The sequence below is a fragment of the Ochotona princeps genome, chromosome 12 (genome assembly GCF_030435755.1).
Source record: "Ochotona princeps isolate mOchPri1 chromosome 12, mOchPri1.hap1, whole genome shotgun sequence".
Classification (NCBI taxonomy): domain Eukaryota; kingdom Metazoa; phylum Chordata; class Mammalia; order Lagomorpha; family Ochotonidae; genus Ochotona; species Ochotona princeps.
This window is the reverse complement of record NC_080843.1, coordinates 2,245,120-2,267,853: the sequence shown is the minus strand read 5'-3', so window position 1 is coordinate 2,267,853 and position 22,734 is coordinate 2,245,120. Positions and strand designations below refer to the sequence as shown.

Genomic DNA, 22,734 nt, shown 5'->3' with positions numbered 1-22,734 from the left:
CTCAGCTTTTGCCGGTGGGTGCTGTAACCTGGCCTGGCTCGGCCCACCCCTAATTCCAGCCCAGGTTGGTGGGGGCTAAAACCTGGCCTTGCCCAGCCAGCACCCAGTCCAAGCCATAATGTGCACTGGTATGTGTTGCAACCGGACCTGGCCTGACCCATACTCCGTTCTGGTGCTCAGATTTGCAGGAGGTGATGTGAACTGGCCCTGCCTGGTTCAACCCCTACCTGCACCAAATGTATGCTGCTGGTTACTGCTCCCTGGCCTAGTCTGGGCTGCTCCTTATGATGGTTCTTGTGCTCACCTGAAAGCATTGTGTCCTGACAGAGGAGTTAAGAAACAAGCTAAATTTTTAATGGATAAAGGACCTAAATAGATGTTATCCAAAAATATATACCAAGAATCAATAGGTATATAAAAACGTGCTCAGCATCACTAACTGCCAGGGAAATACTACCCATTACAAAGAGACAGCATTGCACTCTTGTTCATAGTTTTTATTATCAAAAAAGCCAGAAGATAACAAGTTTTGATGAGAAGATAGAGAAAAGAAAAATTTACATAGTATTAATAGGAATCTAAATTAGCACAGCCATCATGGAAAATAGTATAGAGGCTCCTCACAAAAATTAAAAATGATCAAGTGATCCCACTTGTGAGAATACATAAATGGATGTGACATCAGATACTGCAAGGTGTACCCCACGTTCTTTCAGCAGTGTCCACAGTCGTCCAGGGATGAGAACACTCCAAGTAGTTGTCAACAGACAAATGAGTGAAGAAACTGTGGTACATACACACAAGGGAATATTATTGAGCTGATAAAAAAAGAGGAAGAAAGCCTATTGTTTGTGAGAACATGGATGAAACCGGGAGACAGTAACAGGGTGTAACAAGGCAGGCACAGAAGACAAATAATGCATTATCTTGCTGCCATGGGTTTTGAAAAAATTGAACTCATAGAAGCAGGGAGCAGAAAAGTAGCTACAAAGGATGGAGGAGACCTTGTCCACAGAGCGTGAAGGCTCGGTTACACCATGATCCAGTTCTGGGGAGCTCATTGGTTTGTTGGTTAAAATGATGTTGATCATGGCACTCACAGCACTGGCAAGTGTGTCACGTCCAGGCTTATACATTGAGCATATTCAATGTTTATTTGTCAATTAGATATCTTAATAATGGAAAGAAATTCTTTTTTTTTTTTAATTATTTATTATTTAACTTCAGTAATTACATTGTATTATGTGACACAGTTACATAGATACTCGGGTTCTCCCCACCCCTCCCCAAGCCCTCCCGCCATGGTGGACTCCTCCACCTTATTGCATAACCACAGCTCAAGTTCAGTTGAGATTTCCCCATTGCAAGCGTATACCAAACATAGAGTCCAGCATCTTATTGTCCCGTCAAGTTCAACGGTTTCTTAGGTATACCCTTTCTGGTCTGATGACAGAGCCAGCAGAGTATCATCCCAGTCAATTGAAAGCTCCAACATACCATCAGCAAAAACCTACATCATCATGGAACTAATTGACATAGTAATGAGTAACCAATATGTTAAAAGTAAATGCGGGTTCCCAGCCACCTTCTGTGACCACCTCACCTATACTTCAACTCTAGTTTATACACAACATATAACATTCAAAACACAACATGTTATACATAACATCATATCATCTTAAATTAAGGCAAACATGTGGCACTTAACCTTTTGGGATTGGCTCATTTCCCTTAGCATTATGGTTTCCAGTTTGGCCCATTTGGCCACAAAGAACTGCATTTTGTTTTTTTTAATAGCTGAGTAGTATTCCATGGAGTAGATGAACCATAGCTTTCTTATCCAATCCTCTTTTGATGGGCATTTTGGTTGTTTCCATGTTTTTGCAATTACTGATTGTGCTGCTATGAACATAGGAGTACATGTTGGTTTCTCATAGAACAAGTGTTCTGGATATATTCCTAGGAGTGCTATTGCTGGATCATACGGTATGTTGAATTTGAGTTGTTTGAATATTCTCCATACTGATTTCCATAGAGGCTGTACCAGCCTGCAGCCCCACCAGCAGTGGAGTAGGGTTCCCTTTTCCCCGCAACCTCGCCAAAACAGCGTGGTACTGGCACAAAGATAGAGAGGAAGATCAATGGAGCAGAATAGAAACGCCAGAAGGAAACCCACACAGATACAGCCAAATAATCTTTGACAAAAAGACAAACGACAACCCAGGCAAATGGGAAGGTCTGTTCAATAAATGCTGCTGGGACAACTGGTTGATAGCCTGCAGAAACAAAAAAATAGATCCACATCTCTCACCATACACTAAGATCAGATCTAAATGGATAACAGATCTAAACCTACATCCAGAAACCTTCAAACTTTTGGAAGAAAATGTTGGAAACACACTGGAACACTTAGGGGTAGGCCCTCACTTCCTAAAAAAGACTCCAGATGCAGTAGAAATCAAGACCAAAATAAACAATTGGGACCTCATCAAACTAAGAAGCTTCTGTACAGCTAGAGAAACAATCAACAAAGTAAAAAGGCAACCCACAGAATGGGAGAAGATCTTCGCACACGACATAGGTGATAGAGGGCTAATATCCAGAATATACAAAGAGCTACAAAACAACCAAAATGTCAAAACAAACAAGCCACTCAAGAAATGGGCACGGGAAATGGGCAGACACTTCACAAAGGAACAAACCCAAATGGCAAATAAACATATGAAAAAATGCTCAAGTTCCCTGGCAATAAGGGAAATCCAAATTAAAACATCAATGAGGTACCACCTAACGCCAGTAAGACTGGCCCACATGAATAAAAGCACCAACGACACTTGTTGGAAAGAAATTCTAATTGAAGCCACAGCACAAAGTTCTTAACATACCTAATAATTGTCTACAGAGGACACAAAGAGGGTGGTGAACATCTATATACTGTTGATTATGTTTGATACACAAGTATAGTGGCATATTTCTCCAAGCCAATTTATTGCTTCCTCCTCCCTAGAATTCCTGTTGGACTTCAGTAAATCTGAATCTCAAAAACAGAGGAGTGCATTGAGCTCAAGTTAGAATTATTCTTCCATTTCAGACCGCATGAAATAATAATGTCTCTCTATATAATAGTTGGTTAAATATGCATGCTTTTCTGCTTGTGTGGTAATATTTACAGAGACACCTTTTAAAATTGTATTATACTGCAGTATTACAGTGAAAATCCAGCAGTTATATTGAGTTCATTCTTTATGAACCTTAAAAATACTGGCTTTACTTTGACAATGAGGACTATAGATCAAAAAATCAAGTAGCTTTTATTTTATGCCTGGTTGGAGCTAGAGAGATAAAATTTGATCGGTTTTTGTTACTTCAATCCTTAAACATTTGGTTGCTCTCTAATTCCTGTAGTATTATTTTATTATACATTCAAAACATTGTCCACAATTCTATTGTAAATCCTAAGGGAATATTTGGATTAATTGCATTCTTTACTTATTTGACGACCATTTTTACTAAATATCTCACTTGGTTCATTCATGCAGAATCTTAGCTTTTAGTTTGCTTACTGAGTTTTCTATTACTGTCAGATACATACAAAAATGTGTTCTTTTGGAATTGGATATACTTTTAAAGGTAAAGTTGAACAAAACTTGGAATTAATAGGAAATCTTACAGATTTCCTATGAATATTTTCCCAAGAGCTGATACAAATGTTTTCTTATCTGAATGAAGCAAATGTCTGTAGTCCATTTGTCTTGTTGTAATTTTGATTGATATGGCATGGTTAGAAGACTACTAACTGGAGTACTGCTTGTTTCCTGTAGCAGTCCCCTGGTGCTGCCCATTGCCAAGCAGGACAGTCTATTGGAGAAAGACACTATGTTCAAAGAGGTGGGCACAGGGTCGTGTACACAGCAGTCTCAGGACAGCAGCCCTGAACACACGTCGGCGAGCGACTCCACCACGCCTGAGCAGGTAACGGCATGCTAGCTGCCTGGCTGCCAGCATCTGTTATATAAAGTCGCGTTCCCCAAGCCAGCCTTCACAAGTAACCACCAGTTTCCATACACAGCAAAAGTACGGAGGGTGTAATCATGATGAATAAGCATAACTGCTGCTGTGGTGTTAGTAATTTTCTGAAGTTTGTAGTCTTGACTTACATTCCGGGAATATAAGCTCAGGCAGTGAATTACTTCTGAGTGAGTCATTTGTCTCTAGTTTATTATAACGTAATTTATGGTGTTTCGTGTCTTTCTATTATCCAAGTATTTTATACCATCAGAAGAAGGACAATCAAACCACAAGGAGTCTGTGCTGGTAGTGACATCATGTGTGTGTGTTTGCATGTATGCACACATGTGCACATCTCAGTGGCCAAAATCTGAGAGATCACTTTTAAAGTGGGGTGGTAATGAATTTGGAATTACTGAAGTGAGTATATTTTATCATTATGATGAAAATAGATGGTTTTAATGTTTATATTCTGTAAAAGACTGACCGAGTGATTTCAGTCTTTGAAAATACCTTGTCATGATGTCTCATTTTGAATATTTCATTTTAGCCAGATTTTCTGAAGTCCTTCTTTTTTAAAAAAATAAGCATCTTTAGTTTCATTTATTTAAAGCAATTAGGACAGAGAAAAGGAACCTTGAAATACTTTTAAATTTTCATGAGTATCCAGTAGACCCCTGCAGCTACACTCTCAGATTCCAAAAAGCACAGATGGAAAATGTTGAGGGTGGAAATTGCATCTGTACTGAGTAGGACTGGACCGTTCTTTTGTCATTATTTTCCAAATGCTGTGAAACAACAACTGTTTACATAGCATCCACGTGCTGTCGTGTGTCATGCGTCATCCAGAAACGACCTCACCTCGAACAATGGAATGTGCGTGGGTTGCACTTTGCATTTTATATAAATTCTGCACCCACACGTGGGGAGGTGGGGGACGGAGAGGGCCTGGGAGGTGGTGAAGCAGCCAGCACTGCCGTAGCAGGGGTGACCTCCTAATGGGGTGAGGTGGTGAAGCAGCGCCCCAGGCTGTGGGTCATGCGTGTGGAAGAACGATGGAGCGATTGGATCCAGTCATGGCCTGCGTGGTGGTGCAGGCAGACATGAGGAAGGGAAGGGAGCGTACCCCTTCACTGCCTCCTCTACCTGCTTTTGCTCTCCTCCCCTCCTCTCTGCCCTATCACACGCCACTCTCCTCCCCTCCTCTCTGCCCTCATCACACGCCACTCTCCTCCCCTCCTCTCTGCCCTCATCACATGCCACTCTCCTCCCCTCCTCTCTGCCCTCATCACATGCCACTCTCCTCCCCTCCTCTCTGCCCTATCACACGCCACTCTCCTCTCTCTGCCCTCATCACACACCAGACTCACAGGGTACCGGAGTTACACTTGGACCCACAAAACTTGGACTGAGATAAACCAGCTTGCTTCCTAAGTGGTTGTTCTCAGATATTTTGGTTCTAGGGATTTACAGCAGGCTCATAACAAAGATCCCAACCTCCAAACAGCCACATTGGATTTGACCTCCGAGGATGAATTTGAAGTGATGGTTCACTCCATTGCCACAGACAGATTAAAAGTTAGGTAAAATCTGAGACCATTTTTAATTTCCCTTTTTCTAGTCCAGAATTTCTGACTGATTTAATTGGTATGCTTAATTTCCAACTTCTGGTTACTATTTAATGTCCTAAAACCAATATGCTTTATTGTAAGAAAAAGAAATTAACCAGTGTCTACCATGTCACTTCCTACAGCATAAATGTTTAACATTATGCTCATAAAAATTAATAATTTTAAAACCTGATTTTGTTTCATAGTACAGATATTTGGTAACCAAAATGAATTAGTGACACAGAGTTAAGTCACTGCTTGCAATGCCAGCATTTCAGACCAGAGAGCCAGCTCAAGTCGCAGCTGCTCTGTGATCTAGCCAGCTGCTTATATGCCTGGGAAGGCAGACCCAAGCTCTTGGGGCATTGATGCATACAAGGGAGAGATTGGCTCCAGACATCAGCTTAGTCCAGTCCTGGCTGTTGTGGCCATTTGGAAAGTAAACCAGCAAAGGGAAGGTCTTTCTTTCTCTTTGCACCTCATTCTCTCTCTAATACTCTGTTCTTCAAACAAGGCTTTGTTGAAATTTAGTTTTCATCTGCTAATTTGATTTTTTTCCATGGGAATTTTTTAAAATTTTGATGTTTACATAGTTGATTAGGGTAGGAAGAGTTGAGGGTTAGGAAAAAGAGAGACCACTGTTTCCGCATGTCCTTTTTTTCTTTTTGTTGTATCTGTGGGAAGGGGAACACAGGAGGTGAGAAGCCACTCCCAGGCTGTCAAGCACCTCAGTACTCAGGGGTGGGAAATGGCCACCAATGTCATTCCAAGGTCCCCGATGTGCAGCATGCTCCAAGGGTTCTGCCTAGGTGGTTTCAGTAGTTCTGAAATGCTGGCCTCCCGCCACTCCAAAGGTGAGGAAATCCTTCCAAGGTCCATTGGTGTCAAAGTCCACCACAGAGTCTCCATTCCCCCAGGTATTTGCTGTCAATGCTTAGCTGAGGTAGTTGAGCTATTTGTTCTGCTCTCCTTACTCTGCTATGATACCAGATGTCCTCTGCAGGTCCCAGTGGACTACCATATTCTCCATGTGCGTCTGAGCATGCTGTCCACTGCTCTGTCTTAGCTACTAGGAGGTCCAGTTCTGACACATGCACTCCACAGTCAGATCAGATCCTGTGATTCTCACATGGTTGGAGTTCTGAGTCCAGTGGTTCAGTTTGGGGGGATCCCCATTGAAACCTCATCTTAGGTGATCCCAGCCTTGACTCTTGTATGTGCTTGTCAATAGGGGGTCCAGCTCAGTCTATCACCTACATCAGCCTATGCACGTACTGGTAGTTGCAATTGCTGGGTTGGTTTTGTCTCCAGCTATATCTGTTATGTAAGGCAATGGATGCTATCTCCCAGCATAACCCTGCCCACCACACACTCAGCCCTCATGTACACCAGCAGGTGCTGCAGCCTAGTCAGAGCGACTTCCAATAACCCCCACCAGGCCTGCCTTAAGCCCTGGTTCCTATGCTTGCCTGTGTGTACAGCAGACTGGTCCAGTCTGTCCCAATCTCATTCAGTTCTCACACACATCATTGAGTGCTGACGCCTAGCTCAACTCAACCAATCCCACTGTTGAGCCCACATTTACTCCAGCAGGTGCCACCACCTGTCGAGCCAAGCCTGCCCCATCCTTGGTTTTCATGCTCACCAGTGGGAGTTGCAGCCCATCAGAGAGGTGCCCAGCGTGTCCTTCCTGGGCACACTGCCACTCCTAGATCTTGTACTCTCCAGGTGCTTCTGCAGTCTAGCTTGACAGGGCTTGCCCCCAGTGCTGCTAGCTGATGCTGTGGCCAAGCCTAACCAGCCAGCATTTGTGTTTTGGAAAGTACTACAGAGTGAGAAGCAGAAACAGAGGGAGAGGTATTTCATCTACTGGTTTCCTCCCTAGGTGGCCATAATAGCCAGGGAGGAGCCAGGCTGCAGCCAGGAGCAGCAGCTCTGAGCTGAAGGGGCAGTGAGCCTACAGAGGAAAACAGCCCACATCCTGGCGGCTTTTTCCCTGGCAGGCAAGCAAGCAAGGGGACAGAAGCAACAATAAGCAGGTTAGAGTCAAGTTGAACTGTTCTATAGTTCAGGTTTAGCTTCATGGGGCTTGGTTTCCCATGCCCACCAGGTCAATCTGACCTGACCACTGACTGTGGCACGCAGTCACTCTATAATTTTTTACCCTGTCACACTACACTGTGTTAATCCTCAAAATATTTGACTTATCATCCACTTGCAATACCATTTTACACTGTCCAAATTTAAGCTCCAAAACGTGAGGCAGCTACTTGGACGTGTCACTTACGCGGTACCCCAAGCTTGGGCAGCAGGGGAGGGTGGGGCAGGCTTGGGCAGCGGGGTGGGGGCAGGCTTGGGCAGCGGGGGCGGGGACAGGCTTGGGCAGCGGGGTGGGGGCAGGCTTGGGCAGCGGGGGCGGGGACAGGCTTGGGCAGCGGGGTGGGGGCAGGCTTGGGCAGCGGGGGGGCAGGCTTAGGCAGCGGGGTGGGGGCAGGCTTGGGCAGCGGGGGGGCAGGCTTAGGCAGCGGGGTGGGGGCAGGTTTGGGCAGCGGGGGGGGGCAGGCTTGGGCAGCAGGGTAGGGACAGGCTTGGGCAGCGGGGGAGGGGACAGGCTTAGGCAGCGGGGGGGGGGGGGGCAGGCTTAGGCAGCAGGGTGGGGGCAGGCTTAGGCAGCGGGGTGGGGGCAGGCTTGGGCAGCGGGGGGCGGCAGGATTGCAACACAGACTCCTCCCAGACAACCTCTGGAATGCCTGAGATCAGAGGCTTGCATTGGCTGAGATGACATGTGCATACCACCAGTGCTGTGAGCGCAGTTTCTGCTTCTTCCACAGATGTGTGGCTCCACAAGAATCAGCTGGCCTCCCCAGGGCCCCTGGACACCATGCCTTAGTTCAGGGTAGCACAGATAGGGAATTTTTATTTTTTATTTTTATTTTTATTTTTACTTATTTATTTATTTATTGCCAAGGGCCACTTGGGTATTTACAACATTGTTTGTGAGCCATAGGAGATGTTAACTTAAATACTGCCCTGAGCTTTGAATCCCACCTCGGACTGCCTGGCAGGGCTGACCAAGTGATGCTGTGGGGTTACATAACTGGTGGGCCAGATGTTCCTCCTTTCCCCTGGAGTACAGCCATGAAAGGACTAGTTAAAACTAGATAAGGAAGCTGGATTATAGTGACCAAGAGATTAACAAGGAGCAGGTGAGGATGTTAGCCTATAGCAATGATTGTAATACTTAAAGAAGTTGGACTACAGTGGTAAAGGAACGCCCTAAGATTGGGGGCTGGTGCGGTGGCTCAGCAAGCTGATATCCACCTGCAAGTACTGGCGTCCCATGTGGGCTGTGCTTTGTGTCCCAGCTGCCCCACTTCCGATCCAGCTCCATGCCTGTGGCCTGGGAAAGCAATGGAGAATGTCTCAGGTCCTTGGATACCTGTGCTCATGCAGGGGAAATGGAGGAGGCTCCTGGTTCCTGGCTTCAGATTTACTCAGCTCTAGCCATTGCTGCCATCTGGGGAGTGAACCAGTAGCTGGAAAATCTTTCTCTGACTCTCCTTCTTTCTGTAAATATCCCTTAAAATTGCTAATTAAGAAAATTAGACTCATTTCCTTCAACAAACGTTAAGTGAGCACCTTTGCAGAGAGCCGCAAGGCAACAAGACTGCTTGGCCACACTTCACTAGACTTACTGTCTCCTGGGACTGTCTTTGCTCTTCCACATTAATATTCAACATTTGGTAAAAATACTCTGCCACTCCCTTTAGCCTGTCCCACCTCCAGTTTGGACCCCGCTTGATGACTGAGCAGTATGCACACCTGTCCGGGACCCTGGTCCTGCACCTTCCCAGGGGAGGCCTCCTGGCCCCAGCACCCCCTCAGAACACATTGAATCAAGTCTGGTTACACTGTCTTCTCTCACTTCATGCCCTCCAGTCACGTGCCATCCTCTGGATTCACTCCCCCTGCCAATCCCGAACTCTCTGGCTGGAAATTCCTCTCTCCAGGTTTTCTTTTGCATGAGCCCAGATTGTGTCCTTTCTTCCCCACTGCCATGCTCCTTGTACGTGGCTTAGAACAGGCCTCCTTGTTGTGATTTAACAAATCCCACGGACAAATTCTTCCAGCAAGAGACTCCAGAGCAGCCTCATGTGAAGTTGGCAGAAAGCTGACCCTGGGTGTGCATGGTCTGGCCATGCTGATGACACGCACTGGCTACAGGGCAGGCCTGGTGCCAGCTCCTCCCGTAACTGCTTTCATGAGGGATGACGTGGATCGTATTCCGTAAGTGATGTGAACGTCAAAGACCCTTCCAGACTTCACAGCTGGGGTTAATGCTGATGATACACCACAATCTGAGGGAACAATTTAAATGATTTTGAATTGTTTATCATTCAGTTTAAATGAATTTGGGTTGTTTGGCATTCAAAGTAAAAGATCTCAAGTTGATGTCTAAGACTTAAAAAAAAAAAAGAAAAAGATCATTTGTTTCAAAGGCAGAGTAAGAGAAAGAAAGGGAAAGAGAGATTTTCCATCTGCTGGGTCACTCCTCAAATGACTGCAATGGCCGAGCTAGTACAGGACAAAACCAGGAGCTGGGAACTCCGCACACCTCCCATATGTGTGGCAGTGGCTGCCCTCCACTGCTTTCCTAGGCACCCTAGCAGGGGACTGGATGGAAAGCCAAGCCACCAGGGCCTTGAACTGGTACCCTGATATGCATCAAATCAGACCAGCATTCTGTGCCTGAAAACATCTTGAACATTAAATGACATGAAAAGATGATGTCATACAATCCTAACATTGTGTTGTCACTCCAGGAAAGTTAGGATATTAGGGATTTTTTTTTTTAACCTAGCTATAGGAGAAGCGAAGAGAGAAAGAGAGATGCAGTCCCCAGATGTCTTCAGTGGCCCGAGAGTAAGGGCTGAAGCTTGAGCCAGGTCTCCCATGTCTGGGCCATCACCAGGAACTCCCAGAGGTGCGAGCGGGAAAGTGCAGCCAGGAGCCGAAAGTGGGCATCAAACCCAGGTACTTAACCACTAGGCCAATTGCCCTATGACTTGTTTTTTTAATCACTGAAGTATATCAGTTATTGGATCCCATTAAATATTGGTTGGACTGTTTCTTGTAAAAATTTGTGTTTATTCTAAAAGCAGAGTTAGAGGGAGAGGGGGAGAGAGAGAGAGAGAGAGAGAGAAGGGGAAAAACACATAGGAAGAGAGAGAGCTTTCATCACTAATTCACTCCCCACATGGCTACAGCGACCAGGGGTGGGCCAGGCCGAAGCAAGGAGGCTTCATCTGGGTCTGTCATGCAGTTACCAGGGGCCCGATTCTGCCACTCATTTCCCAGGAGCTTTAGTGGGGAGCTTTATCGTAAGTGGAGGAGCTGGTGCTGAACCTGGCACCTTATAGTGTGCCAGTGTTGCAGTTACTTAACCCACTGAGTCACAACATGGACCCCCATTTAAATGTGTTTCTGACAGCCTCAAAGCTTTAAAGGTATTCTTCTAACCCAACATTACATGACTAATTTCAAAAAACTCTTGCAGTTAACTTTGAAAAATTCTTTGAGAAGTTACACACACACATGATGCATGTGTTACATATAAAATTTTACTTACATAGTATATATCATATGTAATTTGTATGTACAAATACTACAGGACTAGAGATAAAGTGGCTGAGAGAGGAATGGGAAGTTGATGACATCCCTGAATTCTGGTTTATTTATTTTTTTTTTTTTATTTTATTTTTTTTTTTATTTTAAAGATTTATTCATTTTATTATAGCCAGATATACAGAGAGGAGGAGAGACAGAGAGGAAGATCTTCCATCCGATGATTCACTCCCCAAGTGAGCCGCAACGGGCTGATGCGCGCCGATCCGAAGCCGGGAACCTGGAACCTCTTCCGGGTCTCCCACGCAGGTGCAGTGTCCCAATGCATTGGGCCGTCCTCGACTGCTTTCCCAGGCCACAAGCAGGGAGCTGGATGGGAAGTGGAGCTGCCGGGATTAGAACCGGCGCCCATATGGGATCCCGGGGCTTTCAAGGCGAGGACTTTAGCTGCTAGGCCACGCCGCCGGGCCCGAATTCTGGTTTATTTTATAAACATATTTAAAATAAGTGTGGTACTACTGCACCGTTGTGCCAGCAGCTGTGCAGGGCAGTTCGTGCCCCAGCCTTCTCTGACTTGCAGGTGCTTGCTGCGAAGGCGGTGTCCCTGCTGAGCGTGTAGGATCCTGGGGACCAACTTCAGGATCTCCTGGGAGATATCTGTCTCACTGTGAGAAATGTTCGCAAGCACCAGAATTAGCCCGAGTTGAACATCTCTTTAGTGACGTATGTGTATATTTTGCTGCATGAACATTTACCTTAGAGTCAACAATGTTTAGGTCCCAGTAGTTGCAGTGATATGTTCAGGTAAGGATATGGTCTGTAGTGACATACAGACAGAAAGTGCAAATGCAAGCGTGAATACAAGCTATCAACTTGTTCCTTTTGATGAGTGACTAGGAACACCGGCAGCTCACAAAGGCTTTGTCAAGGACCATTTTCTTTCACTCCTGTGTGCTGACGGGAGTAAACCCGGCTGCTTTGCTGGTTCTCTACATTGTAGCACATCTCGTGCATGTATAACAGTGAACATTGCTATTGCCAATTTGGAAATAACAGATTTTCATTTAATTAAGGGATACTGGTCCCTCTTTTTAATTTGAAATACTGCCCAGTTTTTAATAAATCGTCACTTTATATTAAGTTGAATAACAACAGTGGTATTTATCATAAAATTACAAGTAATGTAGAGCAGAATAAATATCACAAACTTAGGTCTGAAGTCTACCTTTCCCATTTGGCTCGTTTCACATGAGTGGGTTACCAGATTCTATGCACATCACTCTCCCTGTCGGCTAACAAGAGTCCCAAGAGAAATTTCATTTTCGCTTTGAGAAAAAGGGCTTTTCAGCTGTCTACTTCCGAGCACTCAGTTCAGCCCACACGTACACAGAGCACGGAGCAGAAAGCCCAAGCAGTCAACGAACGTGTTGCCACGATCTGCTCGGGTGTAGTGACTTGCACGGTTCAAGCTGCTGCAAGGCCTATGTGCTCCTGCACACGGGCCCGGGACACCACCTCTCTTGTGAATGTGTTTTCCATGCCTTCGATTTTTTTTTTCTCCTTTTATTGGACCCTGCCTCTTTTCACAATAGCTTCTGACTCATGTGGCCTTTAAACTTCTGGAAGGGCGTGGAAAAGGGGGCCTCTGACTGCGAGGAAAGCGGAGTGGGAGGCAACTAGCACTCATCAGCCTTGTTTCTTCTCAGGTCAAGCTCATGCCTCCTGCGCCCAGCGACGACCTGGCAACGCTCAGTGAGCTCACGGATGGCAGTCTGCTCTATGAGATGCAAAAGCGCTTTGGGAACAATCAGATTTATGTGAGTGCCCTGCAGTTGCCTTTTGCATTGATTGTCTGGCCAGCCCTTTTCTCTCCCTGCAGTATTGCAAGCATTGCAAGGACGGGGTTCCTAGGGGGCTTCCAGTCACCATAGCTGCTGAGGCCTCAACTCTCTTCCGGCTTAGTCAAAAGGCAAGTTTGGGCCAAGTTCCAAACTCTGTGCGGAGTGGACTGAAGCCCTGAATGTGCACAGGAGGACTCACTGCTGGTAAACTCCCCTTTGGGATGATTGCTCTGGAAGCTGCAGCTGAAGCCAGCCAGCAAGATCTATCCCTCATGCAAATGCTGCTCCGTGTGGGCCTGGAAGTAACGCAGATCCTCCGCTGTGGGTGGAGCTGTCCCTGTGTGCGTGAACAGAGTTCTGTTGTGCTTTCAATGACCAGGAAACGTCTTTGTAAAGTGAATAATTTATATGCTGATTTCTGATAATTATCTGCAAAAATATCAGATGACAGCACAAGGAATTAATTTACTGTAGCTCGATCCAATACTGCTAATTGATACAATCTGTTATCTCGGTATTACTGTATCTACCCTGCTCAGTGTGTCTCTTTCTCGTTGATTTTGTTAGCTTCCGCACACAGCACACAACAATTCAATCAGAATGTCTATAGGGAAATCTGATTATGCACAAACTTGCTATCTCTTTTTATAACATCTGTTTTTTTCCCTTGTCTACTGAGAAATTGATTAAGTAATTTTCATGTAAATGTGAAGTCTTCAGTTTTCCTTACGAGTAATAAATTGTCAGCTGCTGATTAGCCTATGAAAATGCAATACAGCATCTTAATGCTTGGATAAATTGCCTGTCACGATACATACACTTAAAATTAAATACTTCTATCAAAATTAATGAAATTGAGCCATTGGCATGAAGTGCTGAAAGCTGGTTTCCTGGGTCTCTGTCCGTATCCCGTTAGTCTTTGCGAAGAGGGTGTTTTACTGTGTCCTCCCGTGTGTCCCAGCACTGTGTTGGCTTCCTGGGTCTCCGTCCGTATTCCGTTAGTCTTTGCGAAGAGGGTGTTTTACCGTGTCCTCCCGTGTGTCCCAGCACTGTGTTGGCTTCCTGGGTCTCTGTCCGTATCCCGTTAGTCTTTGCGAAGAGGGTGTTTTACTGTGTCCTCCCGTGTGTCCCAGCACTGTGTTGGTTTCCTGGGTCTCTGTCCGTATCCCGTTAGTCTTTGCGAAGAGGGTGTTTTACTGTGTCCTCCCGTGTGTCCCAGCACTGTGTTGGCTTCCTGGGTCTCTGTCCATATCCCGTTAGTCTGCGAAGAGGGTGTTTTACTGTGTCCTCCCGTGTGTCCCAGCACTGTGTTGGCTTCCTGGGTCTCCGTCCGTATCCCGTTAGTCTTTGTGAAGAGGGTGTTTTACTGTGTCCTCCCGTGTGTCCCAGCACTGTGTTGGCTTCCTGGGTCTCTGTCCGTATCCCGTTAGTCTTTGCGAAGAGGGTGTTTTACTGTGTCCTCCCGTGTGTCCCAGCACTGTGTTGGCTTCCTGGGTCTCTGTCCGTATCCCGTTAGTCTTTGTGAAGAGGGTGTTTTACTGTGTCCTCCCGTGTGTCCCAGCACTGTGTTGGCTTCCTGGGTCTCTGTCCATATCCCGTTAGTCTGCGAAGAGGGTGTTTTACTGTGCCCTCCCGTGTGTCCCAGCACTGTGTTGGCTTCCTGGGTCTCTGTCCGTATCCCGTTAGTCTTTGCGAAGAGGGTGTTTTACTGTGTCCTCCCGTGTGTCCCAGCACTGTGTTGGCTTCTCTCCTGCCGTGTCCAGCCTGGACTGGAAGCTCTGGAGGCCTGGGATGGTGAATGACTGCGGGGATCACCTGCTGTTTCTTTATTCCCTGCGTGCTTTCGTCTTGCCTGTCTGCTGAATGTGCACCCTGTGCGCCTTTCTCCTCCTCCTGTGGCCAGCACCCTCACCAAAGCCCCTTCATCCCTTCCCCAGCAGCCAGTTGAGTTTCTGCGGGAATCTTCTTTCTTTGGAATGCCATCTCACCGTACACTAGCCTAGTTTTTACAGGCCACGGGGATGTCCTCAATCCTCCATCTCCAGTCCCAGCTGTGTCATTTCTCACAAGTCCAGAATCCTGCCGCTTGGAATCCTGGCAATGAGATTCCCAAGGCTTGGTCCCTCATCACTTAATCTCAACTGCGTGACTCTCACCCTCCTTCCACCATCCAGGACTTTCCTGAGACCATTGTCCTGGGCTCTGAGGTCCTGGTTCTTCCCACAGGAAGTACTGAGCTGGACACTCCCTGCAGAATGTTCTGCAGTCTTTGGTAAACCTCCCTGGGATTCCTGGCTAGCCATGGTGCTGTTCTCTGGAGCAGTTGCCACATCTTTGAATTCTGTACCTTGTTCTGTCTTGGTTGACATCTGGCTGCCCTCTGGACTCTGCCTCCTGACCAATGAGCCTTCCCTGCCTGCTGCCCTCACCAGGAGGCCCAGCCAGTGCCTTTTGATCTGAAAAGGATGGGTGCTCCCTCCCAGCTTGGCAGGGTCCTGACTCAGCTCTTCCACAGAATGGCTGTCTTCGTGGGTGCTGTGTATCTACTCAGTGCCCTCTGTATCTAGATCATCGGAATTTAGTGCTTCTGGTTGGCTAACACTCACCTCGGGTATGAACCCGCCACTGTGCACAGTGCGGTTTTCCTTGGCCTATAGTTGAGATATTGAGGGCTGAAGTCCTGGACTGATTTTTATCTTAGGGGTGCCCTATGGTGTGGTGTCTGAGCTTGTGTCTGACACGAAGACAAGAATTTAAACATGGTGGATTGAGTCTTGACAAGTGATTCTCGAGACTCTTCTGTAAGTCTACCAGGAGTTTAAGGAGAATTGGAAGAAATTCTTATAGCAATTTGATGATTTAATTTCTGCCCATTAGATCTAATAAGAATCAGAGTTTGCAGTTGCATGTTTTTATCCCTTTGCAATCTTATTTTTCTGGGTCATTTGGTTAGGAGGATTTCAGGGAGGAGAGTTGCCCAGGAAGATGGGACACTGAGCTTTCTTTCTCTTCGCTAACATCTGATATTGTGTGGATAGAGACACTTTAACATTGCCCCAACCCTGTAGTTGCAGCTATTTTTTCTGTCTGATCTTTGTATCTCATTTTTGTTCATTTAAACAGTATTTTTCTTAATTTAAAGAGTATTTTTCTATTTCTCTGCTTTGATAATTCTGTTATATATTTTTTATATTACTACATGGTAATGTAGTATTCTTGATTCCATCAACTTCTTCCTGTGGTTAGTACTGTATTTAAACTCAGTTGGACAATTTTGTAATCATAAACCATATGTTTAATTGGTAATAAAATGTATCTTTTTCAGACAGATTTTTTATTTATGCGAAAGAGTGACAGAGTAGCAGAGAGAGAGAAATCTTTTGTCCTTGATTTTCTTCCCAAATGATCACAATGAGCGATTCCTGGCCAGGGCAGAATCGTCTGTGTCTCCCCATCTTCCTCCGCTCTCCCAGGTACATTAGCAGGAAGCTAGACTGGAAGTGGAGCAGCTGGGACTCAAAGGATCCTATGGAATGCTAGCACTGCCTACTGTGACTTGATGCACTTCATCACAGTGCCAGCCATTGGCTTTTATTCAGTCCTGCATTCACAAAATCTGGTTAGGATAAATTCTTAGAGTTCATCCAGTTGACTTAATATGTGGGCTATTTGTTGAGTCCATTTTATTTGACTTCTCTACTTTTACTACACATTTTTGAACAATTTTGTATGTCCAAGTATGATGCTTTTCACTTTTCTGTTGTGAACAACTTTTTAAAGACAATTTTCATTTTTAAAGGTGCTATTCATGTGTTTCATGGCTTCTTTGTACCTTTTTCAACAGACTTTCATTGGGGACGTCCTGTTGTTTGTCAACCCATTCAAGGAGCTTCCTATTTATTCTACCCTGGTAAGTATAGAGTTCAGAGTAGAATTTAACGTGGCACCCATTACAAAGGAAAAGCAAAATCACAAGTAGCTTCCAACTTTTTATAGGTATTAAATGTTCTGAATTAGATGGTTGCATGATAGTGACTTTAACCTTTTGGGCAAATTTGCAAATTAAAATATTCTATCACAAGTTTCCTTTACAAGCTCTATCATTTTTCTATAACTGTAAGTGGCCAGGCTTCTAAAATTAAATAGCATAGAGCATGTTTCCCATAGTGTCTGGAGTAATTCAGTAACTCGGTTGGTTGGGAGTCCCTGCTTGAGCGTACTTTCTTTCAGAAGCATTGGGCATTAAACAAGGCAACCTTTTCAGATGCGCTTCTCCCAGAGAGTTTCCAGTTTTAACTGTGATTCATTCAGAATTAAAGGAGGCATTGTTCATGAAATATCACTCTAGCCAACAGCACAGGCTGACTTAACACACTCCTGAGAACACTCTGTTTTATGAGTAAGTGCAAGGCTGCTCCAGGTGTGACTCAGGACCCCCAACAGGGCAGTGACACCCCAGCAGGAGTCCTGGTGTTTTAAGGGGGTGTGGATGGAGGGAGATATACAAGGACAGATTGATGATTTAAGTCCTCAGGGGATCAAGTAAGGATTTCTGACAGAGCTCGCTGCTGAGAGCAGGAGTGTGCCCCTCACCGCTACATTCTCAGCCACCTTGCCAAATGCCTGTGCCATGTGACTTTGAAACTGTGTTAAGTCTGTGCACCATTCCCGTTCTGTCCAGTCCCACCCTTATCCTCCAGCATCCTCAGCCTCTGACCCTGGAGGGTATGACGCGTGATGGAGCGGGTCAGGGGTGCCACCCACAGCTGCTCCAGCAGGTACACCCAGGAGGGAGGCACCTGTGCCCCCTGTCTATTAGGGTTTTCATGTAGAATTCCATGCATTGTCCATCCTTTTGCTGTTGAGTCAAGGCTAATATCTGCATAGTATGTTTATTCAAGCATCATATACACATTGTGCAGAGCACAACCTGGCTTTATCCAGAACAATGACGCACCTGAACCCTCAGAAATGAGCAGGACATCCATGGTCTCTCAGGTATCTTTCTCTGTCAGAACATCCTGTCCCAGCAAGCCACACAGTCCGGCTGTCACCGTGTGCATGGATTGGTTTTGTAACAGTGAAACCTTAGAGAATCTCTTTCACTGGATCTGGTTTCTTCCTCCCGCTGTTCTGGAGGAGAGATTCATCCATGATTTGGCATGGAGTTCTGCAATAGGTACAGTAGCAGGCTTTAATATCGTTCTTTTAAAATCCCTGCTGTGGATAAGTGGCAGTTTAATTAACATGGAAGGCTAGTGAGTGTCTTCACACGTCTTTGGGATACTTGTGCACTGCCTGTATGAAATGAGCCCACAGAGGAGTTGGAATGTCGAAGTGCCCAGGTTTGGCAAACAGCTCTCGAAGTGGATGTCCTGCTGTGCATAGCCACTTCACAGAAACTCCGTTTGCTTTTCTGTTTTGCCCACATTTAATTCATTTTGTTTCTTTGTTTATCAGTGTATGGAATAAACAGAGAATAGACAGAGGGAGAAAGACAGGTCTTCCCTCTGTTGCTTGATTCCCCAGGTGGCCATAATGGCTGGAGCTGGACTGGCCCAAAGCCAGAAACCTGGAACTTCCTGTGGGTCTCCCATGTGAATGGCAGGGACACAGGACTTGGGACATACTCTGCCGCTTTCTTACCTGCAGTGGTAGGGAAGTGAATTAGAAGTAGGATAGTGGAGACTTGAACCTGTGCTGATAATGCCGGCTGACATTTGAAGCCACGGGTTCACTGTTGTACCATGGCGCAAGCCGCGAGCATTCAGTTTCCATGTCCTCTTGTCCGTAAGGCACACAGCTCACGAGGGTCAGGTGAGATATGACCACAAGGCCCATGTGTCTTTCCACCATTGCTGAGCTCTGGACCTCAACATGTGCCTCCCTACACCCCAGTACCATGAGGCTGCTAAGGTCTCTTAGCTTTTCAGAAAATCATTTTGCTGTCCTGAGACCACAGAGTTTTACACAGAGAAATGACAGTGCAAGCTGAAATAATACCAGAGAACAGTGTCTTGATACTCTGTAATATCCCAGCTTCTCAAGTCCTGGCTGCTCCTGTGGCTGCCTAAGGCACGGAGTTAGATGTTTCTGTTTCACTCTATGTGGTATTTGCCATTAATCACCAGGATAAGATAAAGGTGGCCAGATCTACTTTGTAAAGTACTTATTTATTTTATTTGAAAGAGTAGGAGAGAGAAGGTAACATAGAAAGAGATCTTCACTGATTTACTGTAAATATAAGCAATAACCAGGGAACAAGAATTCTATCCAGATCTCCTACATGGTGCCCAAACACCTGAGCCATCATCCACTGCCTTCAAGTCAAGTAGAATTGGAGTAGGTAGGATTCGAACAAGGCACTTGAGTGAGGCGTGGACTGAAGCATGCTCCGAGGAGCAGCTTCACGTGCTGTGCCTCAACACCCTTCCTGGAGCTCCAGTGGTACAATCGGTTACCTTGCGGTACTTACACAACACCCTTCCTGGAGCCCCAGTGGTACAGTCGGTTACCTTGCGGTACTTAACACGACACCCTTCCTGGAGCCCCAGTGGTACAGTTGGTTACCTTGCGGTACTTACACAACACCCTTCCTGAGCCCCAGTGGTACAGTCGGTTACCTTGCGGTACTTACACAACACCCTTCCTGGAGCTCCAGTGGTACAGTCGGTTACCTTGCGGTACTTACACTACACCCTTCCTGGCTCTCTCTCCCATCCCCTGTAGCTGTGTCCATTACCCAGGTGTCAGAGGGTCATTTTGCTTCAAACGCCTAAGCTGGTCTGAGATTCAGTGTTATTTAATTCTGTGTGTGTGTTGACGATTGTGGGGGGACAGAGGAGAACACGTACTGTATAAAGTGAACAGAGGCACGCATTGTGGTTCAGTGGGTTAAGCCACCCCAAAGCCAAAGCACCCCAGTGCCACCTTCACCCATTCCTTGGCTCCTGGCTCCTGCCTGGCCAAGTCCTGCTCACTAGTGGGCATTTACAGCATGAATCAACAGATGGAAGACCCCACATCTGTCTGCCTTCTGCCTCTCTTTGATTCTCAAATAAAATATTACTATACATTTGAAAAATTAAGTTAGCTGTTAACATATTATCCCTGGCTTATACTTATGATATCACAGTTGTCTTTAGAGTTAGCAGAAATCCTGTCATGAAGCAATATTTAAATGAAAAGCAAGCAGTACGTGGGTTTTGAGACCCCATCTCTTGTGCCGTCACTGGTACCTGCGGGCTCTGCCTTAGCAGTACACTGGGGTCAGGAGTCCGGCCTGGGCTTTGCTGTGGGACTCAGTTCTCCTGTCCAGTATCTTAGTGTCTAGGTCAGAAATTATAGCTGGGATTGTTTCTAGAACAGTTCGTTAAGACCTCATATGGCCAATGTAAAATAATTCCCATGATTATAAAAATATAATTTATATAATTTATGCATAGTATTGTTACATATAAAATAAGTCATGTTTTAAAATTATTAGTAAAGTATGTTATGTGTAATAAGTGTATGCATATAAGCATATTAAATATTTAAAATATATTGAATTTTAATAAACTATATATAAATCAACTTATATTTATCACCCCTCACATTTACCATTTACAAACCACTCTGTCAGAAAATGTAAGAAAACGTGTGGAAATCTGCTAGGCAAAATGAGCAGAGATGGAAAGCTTATAGTGAAATGTCCTGCTTTTCACAGGAGGTGGCAGCCCAAAGTGCGTGGTGTTTTGGGAGTTCATACGTGGTAGATTTATGTAGCTCACACTGGCCTAGTAACAATTACAAATTAAGTGTCAAAATGGAATTGTTTTGCTGAATTACTGCACATCTTCTGTGTCAGAATTAGGGCTTAAAGTTTCATATCAGCTAGTCACATGGAAGTGGTATCACTGTCCTCCAGTAACTGTGTTTGAATCTTGTTTTAAATGATCTGCTTGCTCCAGATACCTTGTTTTCTTGCTGCGCTGATTAATTTGATAAAATAAAATAACAGTCAGCAGGACCCATCTCTGCAGATGATGAAGGGCAGGAAGACAGCGCGTGTGCTTCCTGTTTTAAGAACTCACACTCAGCATCGGTGTTTTGTTTTGCTTTAGCTGCTGTTCGCTGTGTTGGATGAAGCTTTTTGCATAGTGCTCCTTTCCTCCCCAGCGAGTCGTCAATCACAGGGCTGGAACGCCCTTCATGGCTGGCTTTCTCCCGAGACACCCAGTGACACATGGCAGCAGGCAGCCCCCCACCCTTCCCGTGGATGCAGCGAGCACAGTCCCAGGGCAGCGCTCCCACCACGGGTGGCAGGCAGGTCTGGGCACAAGCTGCATTATGGGATACCCATCTATGGAGAGGATGAGTCACGTCATTCATTTTAAATGCAGGGGATATAATAGGGAAGAAAAAAGTTGAAACAAGCTTGAGTCTTTCAGTACACACACATGCTTTACCAAGCTAATGAAGGTTGGTTGACAGGGATGCCAAGTTCCTCGCTCTAGGAACTGCATCCTTCCGGAGAACCAAAGACAGGCAGCCCTGGCAGCTGAGGACACGCCAAAGTGGCTGCACTGGTGGTGGCCAGTCTGGAGCTTAGCGAGGAGAGAAGCCCTGTTAGGAACGCATGGAAAGCGATGTTATGGGAGCAGAGCAGGGCATCACTGGGATTCCGGGAAGGCCTGGGGGATCTTGGCCCAGCTGGGTGGATGGGAGCCCCATTCCAAAGATGAGGAGACAGAGGCCATCCCAAGGACCGATCGGCAGTCACGAAGCTGTGTGGCTGGAGACCTTGACTCTAAGGAGGCCGTGTGTGATTCAGAACATCAAGAACCACTGGGAGAGAAAAAGCAATCGGACCCAAATTGTTGCAAGCCTGCGTACTCCGATCAAGTGAGGAGCAGAGACATTTGGGCAGAAAGGAGCTTGCGAACTCAGACTACCCAGGGTCAGCTAGTCAGGGTCGACAGCACAGGGAGAGTGCAGTGACTGGAGACCAGCCAGCTGTGTCAGGTGGAGAGTGGTCTTGGAGGGATGTGCGTTTATGAGTGGAAGTTAACAGCGTGGTCTCTGGTCTACCTGACCCATTTCCATGCACATCGTGTTTGGGAGATTCATTGTTATTTCTTATGGTGTCCATTCTGCTTTTTAAAATTCTTATAAGTTTCAACCACTTAAAATGGACATAAAACTTGGAAATGAATGGTTATAAGCAACATTTTCTCAACTATGTGGTCCCATCAATTTTAGGGTATGCTTACTACTTCTGACAAATGAAGACACTTGGCTGTGTAACCAGGACAGTTGTCTAACTAGGAGACCCTGCTGTCAACAGCCCCGTGTCCCTGTAACAGCCACCCGGCCGACGGCCCCAGGACCGCGGGGCCCCTCCGCCTCACGGCACTGTGATTCTGAATTCGCTATCCAACCTTAAATCTGTGAAGCAGAAATTTAATGTGTGCATTGCTCATGACCCAGAATCTTCCTGTTACTTAGTTTTTATTCTATTGTTGCCAGCTTCACTAGCAGCTCAAAACTAAAAATACTAACACTGAAACACGTTGGCAATCACCGTTACACTGGAATTAAGTACATTATCATTATGCTTTGATTTTCTGAGAAATTGGTAGATTTGAGTCATTTCGGCGGCAGGTGCT

The 22,734-nt window shown here is 45.7% G+C and overlaps 1 protein-coding gene across 2 annotated transcripts in view; it reads left to right on the top strand.

Moving 5' to 3' along the window:
- The window catches only part of MYO16 (myosin XVI), a 375,466-nt gene that overhangs the window by 111,386 nt on the left and 241,346 nt on the right, over nt 1–22,734 (top strand). For both annotated transcript variants that reach the window (XM_058670587.1, XM_058670588.1), the window contains 3 exons: nt 3,822–3,972; nt 12,950–13,060; nt 16,929–16,994. In XM_058670587.1, coding sequence (XP_058526570.1) covers nt 3,822–3,972; nt 12,950–13,060; nt 16,929–16,994 — 328 coding nt within the window. The remainder of the gene's footprint in view (nt 1–3,821; nt 3,973–12,949; nt 13,061–16,928; nt 16,995–22,734) is intronic.